The sequence below is a fragment of the Zonotrichia leucophrys genome, chromosome 25, assembly GCF_028769735.1.
Source record: "Zonotrichia leucophrys gambelii isolate GWCS_2022_RI chromosome 25, RI_Zleu_2.0, whole genome shotgun sequence".
NCBI classification, from domain to species: Eukaryota; Metazoa; Chordata; class Aves; order Passeriformes; family Passerellidae; genus Zonotrichia; species Zonotrichia leucophrys.
Window position 1 is genome coordinate 422287 of NC_088194.1, and position 18807 is coordinate 441093.

At 44.6% G+C, this 18807-nt stretch overlaps 1 protein-coding gene across 1 annotated transcript in view; it reads left to right on the top strand.

Moving 5' to 3' along the window:
* Nucleotides 1-18718, top strand: part of LOC135457582 (GON-4-like protein) — a 64530-nt gene extending 45812 nt beyond the window's left edge. Inside the window, exons 17-26 of the mRNA XM_064732290.1 lie at nucleotides 868-1049; nucleotides 4186-4383; nucleotides 6028-6171; nucleotides 8960-9079; nucleotides 10026-10145; nucleotides 12972-13179; nucleotides 14330-14960; nucleotides 15128-15529; nucleotides 16853-16955; nucleotides 18120-18718. Of these exons, the coding sequence (XP_064588360.1) occupies nucleotides 868-1049; nucleotides 4186-4383; nucleotides 6028-6171; nucleotides 8960-9079; nucleotides 10026-10145; nucleotides 12972-13179; nucleotides 14330-14960; nucleotides 15128-15529; nucleotides 16853-16955; nucleotides 18120-18269 (2258 nt within the window). The 3' untranslated portion in view covers nucleotides 18270-18718. The remainder of the gene's footprint in view (nucleotides 1-867; nucleotides 1050-4185; nucleotides 4384-6027; nucleotides 6172-8959; nucleotides 9080-10025; nucleotides 10146-12971; nucleotides 13180-14329; nucleotides 14961-15127; nucleotides 15530-16852; nucleotides 16956-18119) is intronic.
* Nucleotides 18719-18807: the final 89 nt, after the last annotated feature.

Genomic DNA, 18807 nt, shown 5'->3' on the forward strand with positions numbered 1-18807 from the left:
GGGTTTGGGTCACAGGGGGGTTTGGGGACACAGGGGAGTTTGGGGTCACAGGGGGGTTTGGGGACACAGGGGGGTTTGGGGACATCAGGTGGGTTTGGGGACACAGGGGGGTTTGGGGACACAGGGGGGTTTGGGGACACAGGTGGGTTTGGGGACACAGGGGGGTTTGGGGACACAGGGGACACAGGGGGGTTTGGGTACAGCAGGTGGGTTTGGGGACACAGGGGGGTTTGGGGACACAGGGGGGTTTGGGGACAGCAGGGGACACAGGGGAGTTTGGGGACACAGGGGGGTTTGGGGACAGCAGGTGGGTTTGGGGACAGCAGGGGACACGGGGATTTGGGGTCACAGAGGGGTTTGGGGACAGCAGGGGTCACAGGTGAGTTTGGGGACACAGGGGACACAGAGGGGTTTGGGGACACAGGTGGGTTTGGGGACATGGGGGGGTTTGGGGACACAGGGGATTTGGGGACAGCAGGGCAGAGCTTTGGGGTTTTTTGGGACCACAGGTGAATTTTTTGGGGTTTTTTGGGACAGCAGGTGAGTTCTTTGGGGTTTTTGGATGCCATCAGGTGAGTTCTTTTGAGATTATTTGGATGCCGGCAGTGAGTTCTGTGGGGTTTTTGGGACCGCAGGTGAATTATTTGGGGTTTCTTTTGGACACCAGGTGAGTTCTTTGGGGTTTTTTTGGACACCAGGTGAGTCCTGTGGGTATTTTTTTTTTTGGATACCTTTGGGGATGCCATCAGTGATTATCCCCACACTTCCACTTGGGAAGTATCTCTCTCCTCCCCTTGCAGGCAGCACAGAATTTAACCCTTTCCCCATTTTTCACGCATTTTCCCGTTTGTGTTGGGTCCGGCGCAGGGGAGGCGCTGAAGGCGCCGGGGCGGAGCCGCCGCGCCCTGAGGAGCCGCAGCCGGCGGGGCCGCGCCCGGGGCGGCCGGGACACGGCCAAGCTGCTGCTGCTCTACGACGAGGACATCCTGGACAGGGACCCGCTGAGGGAGCAGAAGGACCTGGCCTTCGCCCAGGCCTACCTCACCCGGGTGAGGCTGCACAAAACTGCAGAAATTTGGGGTTTTCTGCCACAAAATGTCAGAAATTTGGGGTTTTTTGCCACAAAACGTCAAAAATTTGGGGTTTTTTACCACAAAATATCCCAAATTCGGGGTGTTCTGCCACAGAATATCAAAAGTTTGCCACAGAACGTCAGAAATTTGGGGTTTTTTACCACAAAATATCCCAAATTTGAGGTGTTCTGCCACAGAATATCAAAAGTTTGCCACAAAATGTCAGTAATTTGAGGTGTTCTGCTACAAAACAGCAGAAATGTGGGGTTTTTACCACAGAACATCAGAAATTTGGGGCTGTTCTGCCACAGAACATCAGAAATTTGGAGTTTTAACCACAGAATGTCAGTCATTTGGTTTTTTTACAACAAAACGTCAAAAATTTGGGGTTTTTTACCACAAAATATCCCAAATTTGGGGTGTTCTGCCACAGAATATCAGAAATATGGGGTTTTCTGCCACAAAACGTCAGAAATTTGGGGTTTTCTGCCACAAAATGTCAGAAATTTGGGGTTTTTTTACCACAAAACGTCAAAAATTTGGGGTTTTTTACCACAGAATATCCCAAATTCGAGGTGTTCTGCCACAGAATATCAAAAGTTTGCCACAAAATGTCAGTAATTTGAGGTTCGTTTTGCCACAAAACATCAGAAATTTGGGGCTGTTCGGCCACAAAATGTCAAAAATTTGGGGTTTTTTACCACAAAACATCAGAAATTCGGGGTTTTTTACCACGAAATATCCCAAATTTGGGGTGTTCTGCCACAGAACATCAGAAATTTGGGGTTTTCTGCCACAAAACGTCAGAAATTTGCCACAAAACGTCAGAAATTTGGGGTTTTCTACAACAAAACGTCAGAAATTTGGGGTTTTCTACCACAAAACATCAGAAATTTGGGGTTTTTTACCACAGAACATCAGAAATTTGCCACAGAACATCAGTAATTTGGGGTGTTCTGCCACAAAACATCAGAAATTTGGGGTTTTCTCCCTCAGAACATCAAAAATTTGGGGTGTTCTGCCACAAAACATCAAAAATTTGCCACAAAATGTCAGAACTGTGGGGTTTTCTGCCACAAAATGTCAGAACTGTGGGGTTTTCTGCCACAAAATGTCAGAACTGTGGGGTTTTCTGCCACAAAACGTCAAAAAATTTGGGTTTTTTACCACAAAATATCCAAAATTTGGGGTGTTCTGCCACAGAATATCAGAAATATGGGGTTTTCTGCCACAAAACATCAGAAATCTGGGGTTTTTACCACAAAACGTCAAAAATTTGGGGTTTTTTACCACAAAATATCCCAAATTTGGGGTGTTCTGCCACAGAATATCAAAAGTTTGCCACAAAATGTCAGAAATTTGGGGTTTTTTACCACAGAACATCAGAAATTTGCCACAGAACGTCAGTAATTTGCCATAGAAGATCAGAAATTTGAGATGTTCTGCCACAGAACATGAGAAATTTGGGGTTTTTGCCACAAAACGGCAGAAATTTGGGGGTGTTCGGCCGCGGAACGTCAGAAATTTGAGGTTTTCTGCCACAAAACTCAGAAATTTGGGATTTTTTTGCCACAGAATGTCAGCCCCTGCCCAGCTCAAGGGTTTTGTTAAGGAACAGAACTCAAACCCCTCCAGAGCTGCTTAAAACTCCAAAATGAAATTTCAGCAGATTCCTGCTGTTGTTTTCCCTCCTCCTCCTCCTTCCCAAAGAGTGGGAGCTGCAAGTGAAGCACTCAGGGGGCTGAGGGTGCTCAATCCAGAAAATTCTGAATTTCTGACCTTCCCCAATCTGCACTGGGACGAGCAGCTTTGGTTCATCTTTAGGAAAAAAAATCACTTGGTTGCTTCAACAAAATTCCATAAATTCTGAGTAGAGGAGATGGAAGATTTGTAGAATAAAGGGATTTAGGGAGAAATTCCTCTCTGGGAGGGTGGTGGGAGGAACGGGCAGAGCTTGGCCCACAATATGGCGTCTTTTTTTGGAAGGATGTCGCTGAAGGACACGAGAAAACACACGCACAGCACCACTCAAGGTGAAGGGAAAAAAGGAAATTTTATTCTCTGACTCCAATATTTATAGTTTTTCAAAAGTGACAGTGGATTGGAAAGTGGCATTGACGCCTCTGCAATGTCACTGGTTGCTGTGGTGTGTTCTTAAGTTTGTTAGTTTGCTCCCCCCATTTTCTGTATTAAGTGGTTTCTTCCTTTCCCAGGACCCTGTCGGTTAGGTTGCTATGGAAATGAAACCGCTCCCCCCATTTTCTGTATTAAGTGGTTTCTTCCTTTCCCAGGACCCTGTCAGTTAGGTTGCTATGGAAATGAAACTGCTCCCCCCATTTTCTGTATGAAATGGTTTCTTCCTTTCCCAGGACCCTGTCAGTTAGGTTGCTATGGAAATGAAACCGCTCCCCCCATTTTCTGTATGAAGTGGTTTCTTCCTTTCCCAGGAGCCTGTCAGTTAGGTTGCTATGGAAATGAAACCGCTCCCCCCATTTTCTGTATGAAATGGTTTCTTCCTTTCCCAGGACCCTGTCGGTTAGGTTGCTATGGAAATGAAACCGCTCCCCCCATTTTCTGTATTAAGTGGTTTCTTCCTTTCCCAGGGCCCTGTCGGTTAGGTTGCTATGGAAATGAAACCGCTCCCCCCATTTTCTGTATTAAATGGTTTCTTCCTTTCCCAGGACCCTGTCAGTTAGGTTGCTATGGAAATGAAACCGCTCCCCCCATTTTCTGTATGAAGTGGTTTCTTCCTTTCCCAGGACCCTGTCAGTCAGGTTGCTATGGAAATGAAACTTGGTTTTCATTTCCATTTTCCCTTGGTTTTTCTTATAAAGTGAAAGTTGTTTCCTCCTTGGGCCCTTGGGGGGAGCAAACTAACAAACTTAAGAACACACCACAGCAACTGGTCAAACCAACAGTCCATCAGCCCTCTCCTCCTCCATAAAGGAATGAAAAGCAATGAGTTATTTACAGAAAGCGTGTGAGAAAATTCACTCCGGGAATGTCAACATCAGAAGGCTTAGAAAATCTTAAAAACCCAGGGTGACAGGAGGATTTTTACCATCCCTGCCACACACCAACGACTCCGTGATAAATTTATTTCCCTTCCCAGGTGCGCGAGACGCTGCAGCACATCCCGGGCAAGTACGAGGATTTCCTGCGCGTCATCTACGAGTTCGAGGTGGGCGCGGACAGACGGACGGCCGTGGATCTGTTCTGCACGCTGCGGCAGCTGCTGCACGAGTGGCCGCAGCTGCTGACGGACTTTGCTGCCTTCCTGCTGCCCGAGCAGGCGCTGGAGTGCGGGCTGGTACGTGGGGCCGCAGGAGCAGGGCGGTGTCAAAGTTTGGGGGAGAGGAAAAGATAAAGAAAGCAGCAAAATGGGTATTTTTGCCTTGCTGCAAGTTTGCTTTGGTGGTTTTGTGGATCGGAGTTGGGAGGTTTTTGGTGGGTTTTGTGGAACTCCTGCTCGGTGTGGCCGAGGAGGATTATTGAAGTTGGAAGGAGACGACCCACCTTGTGTTGGTCAGCATCGACTCCACTTTATTGATCAATCAGGCACCTTTTATAACAGTGTTAATTCACTTCATGCACATTGCAAAATCTGAGCTCACAGTAGGTCAGAGATTACACACCAACTCCTCCTTACGTTTCCAATACCAAGATTTGGGTTCTCAAAATTATTCTTGCTTTCCCAAAACAGCCAAAGATAGAACATCCACTTGTTATGAGAAAGCTGCCTGAGAACTCTGATGTGCAAGGCTCTCAAGGCCTTCATGTTTGTCACCTTTACTTGTAATTAAAAATAACCTGAGAACCTCTGCTGTTCACAGAAACAGGCTGTGAGAACCTGCTCCTCACAGCTGCCTTCTAGGCCATCCCTGAAAAAATCTCCAACAGAGGATCAGCCTTTCCCACCTGGCTGCAGATAAAGCCAGCAGTGATTGCTCGGGCTCCAAATCTCCCTTGCACTCTGAGGGTTGTAGGATTGAGGTTTCCTGAATTTCCCCGATTTATGTGCAAAGCCAGCTTTGTAATTCAGTGAAAGTTGGAGGCTGTGAATGGCCAGAAAGAAAATCAAAGATGCACAATAATCTTTAGGCTGTGGTTCTGCAGACAGACAAAAAAAGGTTTATAAACACCCTGACTGTTTGAGCAACTAGGGGTGTTATTATATTATTAATATAATATAATATAATATAATATAATATAATATAATATAATATAATATAATATAATATAATATAATGTAATGTAATGTAATGTAATGTAATGTAATGTAATATAATGTAATGTAATATAATATAATATAATATAATATAATATAATATAATATGCAATTATATTGTAGATGATATAATTATTATATATATTATTATACATTACATAATCAATATAACATAATATAACATGTAACTATATTATATATTTATACGGCATAATATATAATATATAATATGTAATATACAATATATAATATATAGTATATAGAATTATATTATATTATATTATATTATATTATATTATATTATATTATATTATATTATATTATATTATATTATATTATATTATATTATATTATATTATATATAATAGGGATGCTATTATATATATTTATATATATATAAAATATATATTATTAAATTAAATATAAATATTTAATATTAAATATTAATTATTAATATTAAATATTAAATATTAAATATTAAATATTAAATATTAAATTAAATATATAAATATATATTATTAAATTAAATATATATATATATATATATATATATATATATATATATATATATGCTATCAATACTGTTGATTATTCCAAGTGGTGCCTTTTGTGAAAGGCATCAACACAATGGAAAGCAAACCCCAGGACAGGAATTTTATTTGTTGAAGTCAGTTCCAGATGCTTGGCAGTCTGTGCTTGAACAGGAATCTTTTTTCTGGTGGCCAGTTTGAGGAGCAGCAGGCCTTTGAGAAGAGCAGGAAGTTCCTGAGGCAGCTGGAGATCTGCTTTGCTGAGAACCCTGCCCACCACCAGAAGATCATCAAGGTGCTGCAGAGCTGCGCCGACTGCGTGCCCCAGGAGATCGCCGAGGTGAGCGGGAGCCCTGGCGGGCCCTGAGCTCCTGGGGAGCAGGGCAGCTCCATTCGGGATCGGATTCATGCATTGATTGATTGATTGATTGATTGATCACAAAGGGATTTGGCTTGGGAAGGACCTTAGAGCCCATCTCATTCCACCCCCAGGGACATTTCCCACCAATTGGTTTCTCCAATTCCCTGTGTCATCTACAGAGCCTGCCTGGGCTCACAGCTCAAATTCATGGATGGATGGATGGATGATGGATGGATGGATGGATGGATGGATGGATGGATGGATGGATGGATGATGGATGGATGGATGGATGGATGATGGATGGATGGATGGATGGATGATGGATGGATGATGGATGGATGATGGATGGATGGATGATGGATGGATGGATGATGGATGATGGAGGGATCACAAAATTCCTTGTGTTGGGAAGGACCTCAGAGCCCATCTCATTCCACCCCCAAGGACACTTCCCACCATTTGGTTTCTCCAGTTCCCATCCAACCTGGCCTTGGATTTATGGAGAATTGGACAGAAAACTCTCAGTCTGTGTGGCAGTTAGTTTGTGCCATCTCACAGTTGCTGAATTGAAGGATTTTTCAGTCAATTTGACAATTTGCCCTGGTAATTTCCTAGAAGGGAGATGATTTGATGATTTTGGCATTTTTCCCACTTTTAGCGAATCCCAGTGCACTGTGAGCCTACACCTGCAGGATGAGTTCTCAGTGTTCTTTGACCACCTCCGTCCCTGTGCCAGCCGCATGGGAGCTTTGAGAGTCACTGACAGAGAGAGAATATAGTGCTCAACTTTCCAAACCCAAATGATAAAACAGAGTAACTTTAACTGGATGGAGGAAGGATGATGAGTGGATATATGAGATTAGATATGGATGAGATAATGAGATGGATGATGGATGAGAATGATGATGGATGGAGATGGATGGATGGATGCGATGATGGATGGATGATGATGGATGATGGATGATGGATGATGGATGATTGATGGATGGTGATGATGAGGAGTGGATGATGATGGGATGGATGGATGGATGGATGGATGGATGGTGTGAATGATGATCGATGAGGATGATGATGAGATGATGGATGGATGGATGGATGGATGGATGGATGATGGATGGATGGATGATGGATGGATGGATGATGGATGGATGATGGATGGATGATGGAGGGATGGATGGATGGATGGATGGATGGATGGATGGATGGATGGATGGATGGATGATGGATGATGGATGGATGGATGGATGATGATGATGGATGGATGGATGGATGGATGATGGATGGATGATGGATGGATGATGGATGGATGGATGGATGATGGATGATGATGGATGATGGATGGATGGATGGATGGATGATGGATGGATGGATGGATGGATGATGGATGGATGGATGGATGATGGATGGATGGATGGATGGATGATGGATGATGGATGGATGATGGATGGATGATGGATGTGATGGATGGATGATGGATGGAGGGATGGATGGATGGGTGGATGGATGGATGGATGGATGGATGATGGATGGATGGGATGGATGGATGATGGATGGATGATGATGGATGGATGGATGGATGGATGAGATGATGGATGGATGGATGGATGATGGATGGATGGATGGATGGATGATGGGTGATGGATGGAGGGATGGATGGATGGATGGATGGATGGATGGATGGATGGATGGATGATGGATGGATGATGGATGGATGGATGAGATGGATGATGGATGGATGATGGATGGAGGGATGGATGATGGATATGGATGATGGATGGATGATGGATGGATGATGGATGGATGGATGATGGATGGATGGATGGATGGATGATGGATGATGGATGGATGATGGATGGATGGATGGATGGATGGATGGATGGATGATGGATGGATGATGGATGGATGGATGGATGGATGATGGATGATGGGATGGATATGGATGGATGATGGATTGATGGATGGATGGATGGATGATGGATGGATGGATGGATGGGATGGATGATGGATGGATGATGGATGATGGATGATGATGGATGGATGGATTGGAGTGGATGGATGGATGGATGGATGATGGATGGATGATGGATGGATGGATGGATGTGATGGATGAATGGATGAGATGGATGGATGGATGGATGATGGATGATGATGGATGGATGGATGGATGGATGATGGATGGATGGATGATGGATGGATGGATGATGGATGGATGGATGATGGATGAGATGGATGATGATGGATGGATGATGGATGGATGATTGGATGGAGTGGATGATGGATGATGGATGATGGATGGATGGATGATGATGATGGATGGTATGTGATGGATGATGGATGGATGGATGATGGATGATGGATGGATGATGGATGGATGATGGATGGATGATGGATGGATGATGGATGGATGATGGATGGATGGATGGATGGATGGATGATGGATGGATGATGGATGGATGATGGATGGATGGATGGATGGATGATGGATGGATGATGGATGGATGATGATGGATGGATGGATGATGGATGGATGGATGGATGGATGGATGGATGGATGATGGATGGATGATGGATGGATGATGGATGGATGATGGATGGATGATGGACACAACTCAATTAGAGGGTGCCGTTCTGGAAGCACTGTAGCAAACCCTTCAAATTTTGGAACAGCACGAAAAGATTTTTGTTTCCTGGGCAAGGAAAAAGCAAACTGGGGTGATCTGAGATCAGCTCTGTGTCTGTGTCTGTGTTTGTGTCTGTTGTGCCGCAGTTTGATGGCTTTGAGGAGGTGTCGCTGCCGGATGTGGAGGAGGAGGAGGAGCCCCCCAAAATCCATGGAGGCAGCAGGAACAAGAAGAGGAAGGAGATTGGAGGCCAACAGCACGACAAGGTGGGGATCTCTAGCAGATAAATTGGGATTAAATTTGGAAGGGCTGGGTATTTCCTTGGTATTTCTCATCTCTGAGCAAATTAAATTGGGATTAAATTTGGATTAAATTTGGGCTGGGTATCTCCTGGTATTTCTCACCTCTGACAAATTAAATTGGAAATTGGATTAATTGGGGCTGGGGTATTTCTTGGGATTTCTCATCTGTGAGCAGATGTAATTGGGGTTAAATTTGGATTAATTGCGCGTTGGTTGTGTTCTGAGGTGTGGCAGGGTGAGGAAGGTCGACTGGGGGTGTTTCTGTGGAGCTTTGCTTTGCCAGCAGCGCTTCGCCCCGTGTCCCCTGCTGGTCTGTCTGTCTGTCCGTCTGTTTGCAGACTGCAGTCGCAGGCTCTGTCTGTCTGTCTGTCAGTCAGCCAGCTGGGGTTCTGTCTGTCTGTCTGTCTGTCTGTCAGTCAGCCAGCCGGGGCTCTGTCTGTCTGTCTGTCTGTCAGTCAGCCAGCCGGGGCTCTGTCTGTCTGTCTGTCTGTCAGTCAGCCAGCTGGGGCTCTGTCTGTCTGTCTGTCAGCCATGGTTCTGCTGTCTTCGTCAGTCAGCACGGGGTTCTGTCGTCTGTCTGTCACACTGGGTCTGTGTCAGTTATCCAGCTGGGGTCTGTCTGTCTGTCTGTCAGTCAGCCAGCCAGCCGGGGCTCTGTCTGTCAGCCAGCCAGCGGGGCTCTGTCTGTCCGTCTGTCGTCAGCCAGCGGGGCTCTTGTGTCCGTCAGTCAGTCACCAGCCGTGTCTGTCTGTCTGTCAGCCAGCTGGGGTTCTGTCTGTCTGTCAGTCTGTCAGTCAGCCAGCTGGGGTTCTGTCTGTCTGTCAGTCAGCCAGCTGGGGTTCTGTCTGTCTGTCTGTCCGTCAGTCAGCCAGCCAGCCGGGGCTCTGTCTGTCCGTCTGTCTGTCCACAGGAGGGGGAGTGGCCGGAGGGGCTGAAGGAATGCTCCTGCTCCTGCTCCTGCCACGAGGGCAGCAGTGACCCCAAGCTGAAGAAGAGCAAGAGGAGGAGCTGCAGCCACTGCGGCAGCAAGGTCAGTGTGGGGGTCCTGGAGCCCCCAAATCCTGAGGTGAGAGAGGAACCTCCTGATCCCTGGGCCTCCCAAATCCTGGGGGAGGAGGGGAATCCGTCCAAAGCTGAGGAGGTTCTGCTGATCCTCGAGCTTCCCAAATCCTGGGGGAGGAGGGGAATCCAACGAAAAGTGAGCAAGGAATCCATCCAAAAGTGAGGGGACTCCTGGTGATCCTCCTGCTCATCCTCATGTCCCCCAAATCCTGAGTGAGGAAGGGAATCCATCCAGAGGTGAGGAAGGGAATCCATCCAAAGCTGAGAGGATTCCTGGGAATCCTGGAGTCCCCAAATCCTGGGGGAGGAAGGGAATCCCAAATCCAGAGGTGAGAGAGGAACCTCCTTCTGATCCTTGAGCTTCCCAAATCCTGGGGGAGGAAGGGAATCCATCCAAAAGTGAGGAGGGGAATCCATCCAAAGGTGAGGAGGGGAATCCATCCAGAGGAGAGCCGGAGAACCCATCCAAAGCTCAGGGGATTCCTGGGGATCCTGGAGTCCCCAAATCCTGGGTGAGGAAGGGAATCCATCCAGAGGTGAGGAAGGGAATCCATCCAAAGCTGAGGAGGTTCTGCTGATTCTTGAGCTTCCCAAATCCTGGGGGAGGAAGAGAATCCATCCAAAAGTGACAAGGGAATCCATCCAAAGCTGAGGGGATTCCTGGTGATCCTCATGTCCCCCAAATCCTGGGTGAGGAAGGGAATCCATCCAAAGATGAGGAAGGGAATCCATCCAAAGGTGAGGGGAGTCCTGGGGATCCTGGGGGAGGAAGGGAATCCATCCAGAGGTGAGGAAGGGGATCCATCTAAAGCTGAGGAGGTTCTGCTGATTCTTGAGCTTCACAAATCCTGGGGGAGGAAGGGAATCCATCCAAAGGTGAGCCAGAGAATCCATCCAAAGTTCAGGGGAGTCCTGGTGATCCTCCTGCTCATCCTCATGTCCCTCAAATCCTGGATGAGGAAGGGAATCCATCCAAAGCTGAGGAGGTTCTGCTGATTCTTGAGCTTCCCAAATCCTGAGTGAGGAAGGGAATCCTTCCAAAAGTGAGGAGGGGAATCCATCCAGAGATGAGGGGAGTCCTGGGGATCCTCCGGAGGATCCTGGGGCCCCTCAAATCCTGAGTGAGGAAGGGAATCCATCCAAAGATGAGGAGAGTCCTGGGGATCCTCCTGGTGATCCTTCAGCCTCCCGAATTCTGGGTGAGGTGGGGAAGGGAATCCCAAATCCAGAGGTGAGGGGGGAATCCCAAATCCAGAGGTGGGAAGGGAATCCCAAATCCAGAGGTGGGAAGGGAATCCCAAATCCAGAGGTGAGGGAAGGAATCCCAAATCCCAAGGTGAGGGAGGGAATCCCAAATCCAGAGGTGAGCAGGGGAATCCCAAATCCAGAGGTGGGAAGGGAATCCCAAATCCAGAGGTGGGAAGGGAATCCCAAATCCAGAGGTGGGAAGGGAATCCCAAATCCAGAGGTGAGGGAGGGAATCCCAAATCCAGAGGTGAGCAGGGGAATCCCAAATCCAGAGGTGCAGCTCTGCCTGCACCTCCCTGCCCTTCTCCCAATATTATTATTATTATTATTATTATTATTATTATTATTATTATTATTATTATTATTATTATTATTACTACTACTACTACTACTACTACAATAAAATAACAATATCAATAGTACTAATTGTATTAATAACAATTATAATGACAATAACTATAATAAAAATTAATAAAAATAACAATGACAATAATAACAGTACTAATGACAATTATAATGATGATTATAATAATAACGATAATAAAAATAAAATAGCTATAACAATAATGTATTAATAACAATGATGTTTAAAATTGCAATAACAATAATTAATAAAAATAATATTGATATTAATAATAGTGATAACGGTAATAAATTAATAAAAATAAAACAACAATAGCAATAATAATGGTATTAATAACAATTATAATAATGGTAATGATAATAATAAGAAGACATTTAAAATGTAATAATAATGGTATTAATAACAGTGGTAATGATGATAATAATAATGATGGTGGTGGTAATAATAGTAATAGTAGTATCATTATTATTATTATATAACAATAAAATAACTATCAATGATAGTAATTGTATTAGTAATAATTATAATGACAATAACTATAATAATAAAATTAATAAAAATAAAATATAACAATAATAATGTATTAATAGCAATATTTATAATTAAAATATCAATAATTAATAAAATAATAATGATATTAATAATAGTGATAGTGATAACGATAATAAATTAATAAAAATAAAACAACAATAGCAATAATAATGGTATTAATAACAATTATAATAATGGTAATGATAATAATAAGACGTTTAAAATGTAATAATAATGGTATTAATGATAATGATACTACTACTACTACTATTACGAATAATGATGATGATGATGATAATAATAATAATATTTCTAAAGCAAACACACTGCCAAGGGGAAGCCAATAATAATAATAATAATAATAATAATAATAATAATAATAGTAACAATAATAATAATTCTAAAGCAAACACACTGCCAAGGGGAAGCCCATAACAATAATAACAACAACAACAACAACAACAATAATAATAATAATAATAATAATAATAATAATAATAATAATAATAATAATAATAATAATAATAAATTTCTGAAGCAAGCACAATGCCAAAGGGAAGCCCCTGGCAGGAGCAGCTGCCAGCACAGCCCAGCCCGAGCTGTGCTTGGCACGGACAGCCCTGGGTGATGGTGCCTCCGGTTGCTTTGCAGGTGTGTGAAGGGAAGTTTTATAAAAGCAAAGATTGCCAGGAGCTCGCTGGCAGCCTCGGGCAGAGGGAGGGCAGCCCCCAGGCGGAGGGGAAGGAGCCCGGGACGCCCAGGGAGGCTGCAGAGGAGACCCTGGAGAGCAGAGAGGAGGCAGAGGAGGCCCCGGGCAGGACGAAGGCCGGCCCCAGGCGGGGGGAGTCGCTGTCCCCAGGTGGGTGCAGCTGCAGCCTGGGACCCCTGCTCGTGGGCCAGGGCGGGCTCAGGCTCTGCTCCTCATTTAGTTATTGTTATAGATTTAATGTACATTACATTACATTACTATATTGCATTACGTTACATTGCATTGCGTTACATTGCATTGCATTACATTACATTACCATTACCGTTACATTATGTCACTATTATATTATATTATATTATATTATATTATATTATATTATTATATCGTACTATATTATATATTATATTATATTATATTACATGACATGACATGACATGACATTACATTACATTACATTACATTAATTATTTATAGTATACTATAACGCACTACAATATGCTGTAATGTACTAATATAATTTACTATACTATAATATACTAATATTATAATATATATACTAATTATATTATACTATAATATACAAATATTATATCTATACTATATTTCATTAATATAGTATACTGTAATGTAACACACTACAATATACTATAATGTACTAATATAATATACTATACTATAATATACTAATATAATATAATATACATTATGTTATATTTCTATTATATATAAGATATGTTTATATATTATATATAATATATATATAATATAAATGCATTTTTATTGAATATAATGAGAACTCCTAATAATTGTGTTTTCACTTTTTTTTCACTTGTTCCTCCACTCTGGATGTTTTAAATTTAAAAAAATCTTTCCTGCCTAGAGAATATTCTGCTTTTTTCACAATGATTGCTCCATTTATAGATATATTATATATCTATATCTATATATATATATATCTATCTATATATATATGTAAATATATATATATATTTAACTATATATCAATATATATGTAAATATATATATGTATAATATAAATGCATATTCCCTGCAGGGTTTTGCTCTGTGCAAGGCACTTGTGAAGTCTCCATCACTTCACCCAGCAGTTGCTTTTAGCAAGAGAATGGGTGCAGATTGTTTTCTTTAAAGCACAGTTGTTTTCTTTAAAGCACAGCTGGAGTCAGAGCTGCTCCCAGGCTGCTCTCCTGTGCAGCATCAGGCTCTGTAAATAAAAATATCTTTAAAGTCAGGGAATGAGGGCTCCTTGCAGCCTCAGTGAGCTGGTTTGTGTTTCCCCCAGGATCGCAGCTGGAGGGCAGGCCGGCCCCCAGCCGGCCGTGTGCCAAGCCTGCCCCTGCTGATGCCCAGCTTCCAGAAGGTTCCGGTGCAGCCGCGGGCGCTGCCAAGGACGGGGACTCTGCTGCCAGCGCCCCCAGATGGGCACCAAAAGCTGCTCTGGAGCTACCTCAGGAAAGCAAAGGCTGCCCTCGGCCAGGGGGGGACACGGAGGGGCTGGGCAGGGGCCTGTGCCCCCCAGGGCCCCATCCCTGCCCGCCCGAGGGGCCTCACTCTGCGCACGGTGGCTCTGCCCCTGCTCCTGAGGGCGCCACAGAGCTCCAGGGGGCAGCAGGAGCTGAGGCTGAGTGGAGCAGCAGCCAGGGCTGCCCTGGCACAGGGCACAGAGCAGGGGGAGCTGAGGCTGAGTGGAGCAGCAGCCAGGGCTGCCCTGGCACGGGGCACAGAGCAGGGGGAGCTGAGGCCCAGCAGAGCAGCCAGGGCTGCCCTGGCACGGGGCACAGAGCAGGGGGAGCTGAGGCTGAGTGGAGCAGCAGCCAGGGCTGCCCTGGCACAGGGCACAGAGCAGGGGGAGCTGAGGCCCAGCAGAGCAGCCAGGGCTGCCCTGGCACGGCACGGCACGATGAGCAGGGCGAGTGCTGAGGCCCAGGCAGGCAGCAGCAGCCAGGGCTGCCCTGGCACACGGCACAGAGCAGGGGGAGCTGAGTGGAGCAGCAGCCAGGGCTGCCCTGGCACAGGGCACAGAGCAGGGGGAGCTGAGGCCCAGCAGAGCAGCAGGCAGGGCTCCTGGCCACGGGCACAGAGCAGCAGGAGCTGAGCGCAGATGGAGCAGCTCAGGCTGCCCTGGCACAGGGCACAGAGCAGGCGGAGCTGAGGCCGGGCAGAGCAGCAGCCAGGGCTGCCCTGGCACGGGGCACAGAGCAGGGGGAGCTGAGGCCCAGCAGAGCAGCAGCCAGGGCTGCCCTGGCACAGGGCACAGAGGCGGCTCTGGAGCTGCTCCTGAGGCCGGGCCCAGGGCAGGCGCCAGCAGCAGCTCCCCGGGGCAGCAGCAGCAGCAGCAGCAGCAGCAGCAGAGGGAGCCCAGAGCAGCAGCAGCAGCAGCCCCGGGGCACAGGGAGGAGCAGCAGCGAGGGACAGAGGCCACCGTGTGTGCCAAGAACAGCAAAGTCAGCTCCACTGGGGAGAAGGTTGTGCTCTGGACCAGGTAATTCTGCCTGAGCTCCTCTTGCTGTGCCCCCTGTTTGCCTCCAGCTCTTACTGGGTCATTGATTTTCAGTTTGTGTCCCTGATTTCTGACCCTTCCCTTTGCTCAGTCCATGTTTGGCGCCATGAGCTGCTCCTGGCAGGGAGCACTTCAGATTGGGAAAAAAACTTAAAACCATCTCAAAAGGTTCCTCTTAAAATCTCCTTCAAAAAACTGAAAGCCAGGCCAAAGGAGCTCTGCTTAGAGAAGGGTCCTGGGGTTGGGGGTGGCAGGAGGAGCCTTGTTAGGGATTGCTGAGCTGGGAATTGAACTGGGAATTAAACTGGGATTGCTGAGCTGGGAATTGAACTGGGATTGCTGAACTGGGAACTGAGCTGGGAGTTAAACTGAGATTGCTGAACTGGGATTGCTGAGCTGGGAATTAAACTGGGATTGCTGAAATGGGAATTAAACTGGGAATTAAACGGAATTAAACTGGGATTGCTGAACTGGGAGTTAAACTGGGATTGCTGAAATGGGAATTAAACTGGGATTGCTGAGCTGGGAATTAAACTGGGAATTAAACGGAATTAAACTGGGATTGCTGAAATGGGATCAGAGCTGGGATTGTTGAACTGGGATTACTGAACTGGGATTGCTGAGCTGGGAATTGAGCTGGGATTGCTGAACTGGGAATTGAACTGGGATTGCTGAGCTGGGATTGCTGAACTGGGATTACTGAACTGGGATTGAACTGGGATTGCTGGGCTGGGCATTAAACTGGGATTGCTGAAATGGGAACTGAAACTGAGCTGGGATTGTTGAGCTGGGAATTAAACTGGGAACTGAACTGGGATTGCTGAACTGGGATTGCTGAACTGGGAACTGAATTAGGATTGCTGAGCTGGGAATTAAACTGGGATTATTGAGCTGGGATTGCTGGGCTGGGATTGCTGAACTGGGAATTGAACTGGGCATTAAACTGGGATTGCTGAACTGGGATTGAGCTGGGATTGCTGAACTGGGAACTGAGCTGGGATTGCTGGGCTGGGATTGCTGAGCTGGGATTGCTGGGCTGGGATCAGAGCTGGGATTGAGCTGGGATTGCTGAACTGGGATTGCTGGGCTGGGATTGCTGGGCTGGGATTGCTGGGCTGGGACTGAGCTGGGATTGCTGGGCTGGGATTGCTGAGCTGGGATTGCTGAGCTGGGATTGCTGGGCTGGGATCAGAGCTGGGATTGCTGGGCTGGGATTGCTGGGCTGGGATTGCTGGGCTGGGACTGAGCTGGGGTGTTTGGGTCTCCCGCTGTTCCTGGGCTGCTCTCACGGGCTCTGCCCTGCAGGGAGGCCGACAGAGTCATCCTCACCACGTGCCAGGAGCGGGGAGCCCACCTGGACACCTTCCACGCCATCTCCCAGAAACTGGGCAACAAAACTGCCAGTGAGGTGAGGCTGCTGCGGGGCAGGGCTGGGAACCCCAGGGTGCTGCCCCATCACTCTCCCAACTTCAGTTTGATGGAAAAAATCATCTCAGTTGCAAATAAAAGAAAAAAAACCAAACCAAACTCTGTTTTAGTGGTGCCAGAAATCCTCCGTGCCCTGCTCCTGCCAGGTTCCCATTGATGTTTGAGCTGCACCTTTGGCACTGGAGCTGTTTCAGTGGCTGCTCCTCAGCTCCTCCTCCTGTACAAACCTGCTTTTGTCTCTGAATCCTCCAAATTCCCAGATTGCACCTGGGGAATGGAACTGTTCCTCCAGAGCAAACAAACCCAGAGCTTTTCCATTTCTCCTCCTCAGTGCCTCAGTCTTGTATGAAATGCTACTGTGGTGTTGAATTTGTGTCGAATTATCATATTAGTGTATTATAGTATAATATAATTATAATAATATATAATATATATTTATATAATATATATTCTATAATATATAATTATAATAAATATAATTAGTATATATAATATCATATTAGTATATTATAGTATAATCTAATTAGTATATATAATATCATATTAGTATATTATAGTATAGTATAATTAGTATATATAATATCATATTAGTATATTATAGTATAGTATCTATACTATCTATATAATTAGTATATATTAGTATATATAGTATATTATTATATTAGTATATATTAGTTATATAATATATTATAATATAATTATTATAATTATATAAGTATATAATGTATATATTATATATATTATAATTATGTAATATATATTATATAATATATAATTATAATTATATATTATATTAGTATATATTAGTATCTATATAATTAGTATATATAGTATATTATTATATTAGTATATATTAGTTATATAATATATTATAATATAATATAATAATTTAATTATATTATATAATATAAGTATATAATATATATGATATATATTATAATTATATAATATATATTATATAATATATAATTATAATTATATATTATATTATATAGTATATTATTATATTAGTATATATTAGTATCTATATAATTAGTATATATATAATATAATATTAGTATATTATAGTGGGAATTGCTGAAATTGCATTTGCACGGCAGCCGCGGGTGACCCCGGCTCCCCTTGGCTCCCCTTGGCCCCGCAGGTGTCGCACAGGTTCCGGGAGCTGATGAGGCTCTTCCACACCTCGTGCCACGGCAGCTCCGAGGATGAGGAGGACGCCACCAGCACCAGCAACACCGACCAGCTGTCAGACAAAGACCTCCTGCTCTCTGAGGAGGAACCTGACGACTGAGGTGATCAAACCACTGACTGCTCCAGGAAAGGGGTTTTTATTTGCTGCTAGACAGGTGCTGTGGAAAAATGTTTGCACAGGTACTTGGGACAGCACCTTAATTTTTGGGGTTTTTTTTGGTTCAATTTCCAGCCTGTACCAAACCAAAGGCAGGAAGTAGAATGAAAAAATTCTTTAGAACTCGCTCCCCTGGGGAGTTTCAGCAGTGGAATAACAGAACTTGTGGACACTGATCTGGCCTTGGGGCCTCAGCCCAGGACCTGTAAATATTGTACCCTGAAATGTCACTTTTCACGTGACTTTTTCTAAGTTCTCCCCTCTTGTGCTGATTGTATGTGAGATAGTTACAGTCTGAATTTTCTATTTATTGTGTGGGTTTATTTGAACAGGCAGAGCAAATCCAATTTGCGCAGCTGAACAAAAAAGAAAATAAACCCAACCAAAAAGCAGCTTTCCTCCTTTGCCACACAACTGTGAGTAGGTGGAAAACTCCACCCAGATTTTTTTTTTTGGTAATAAAATGAGAAGAAGAAACAGA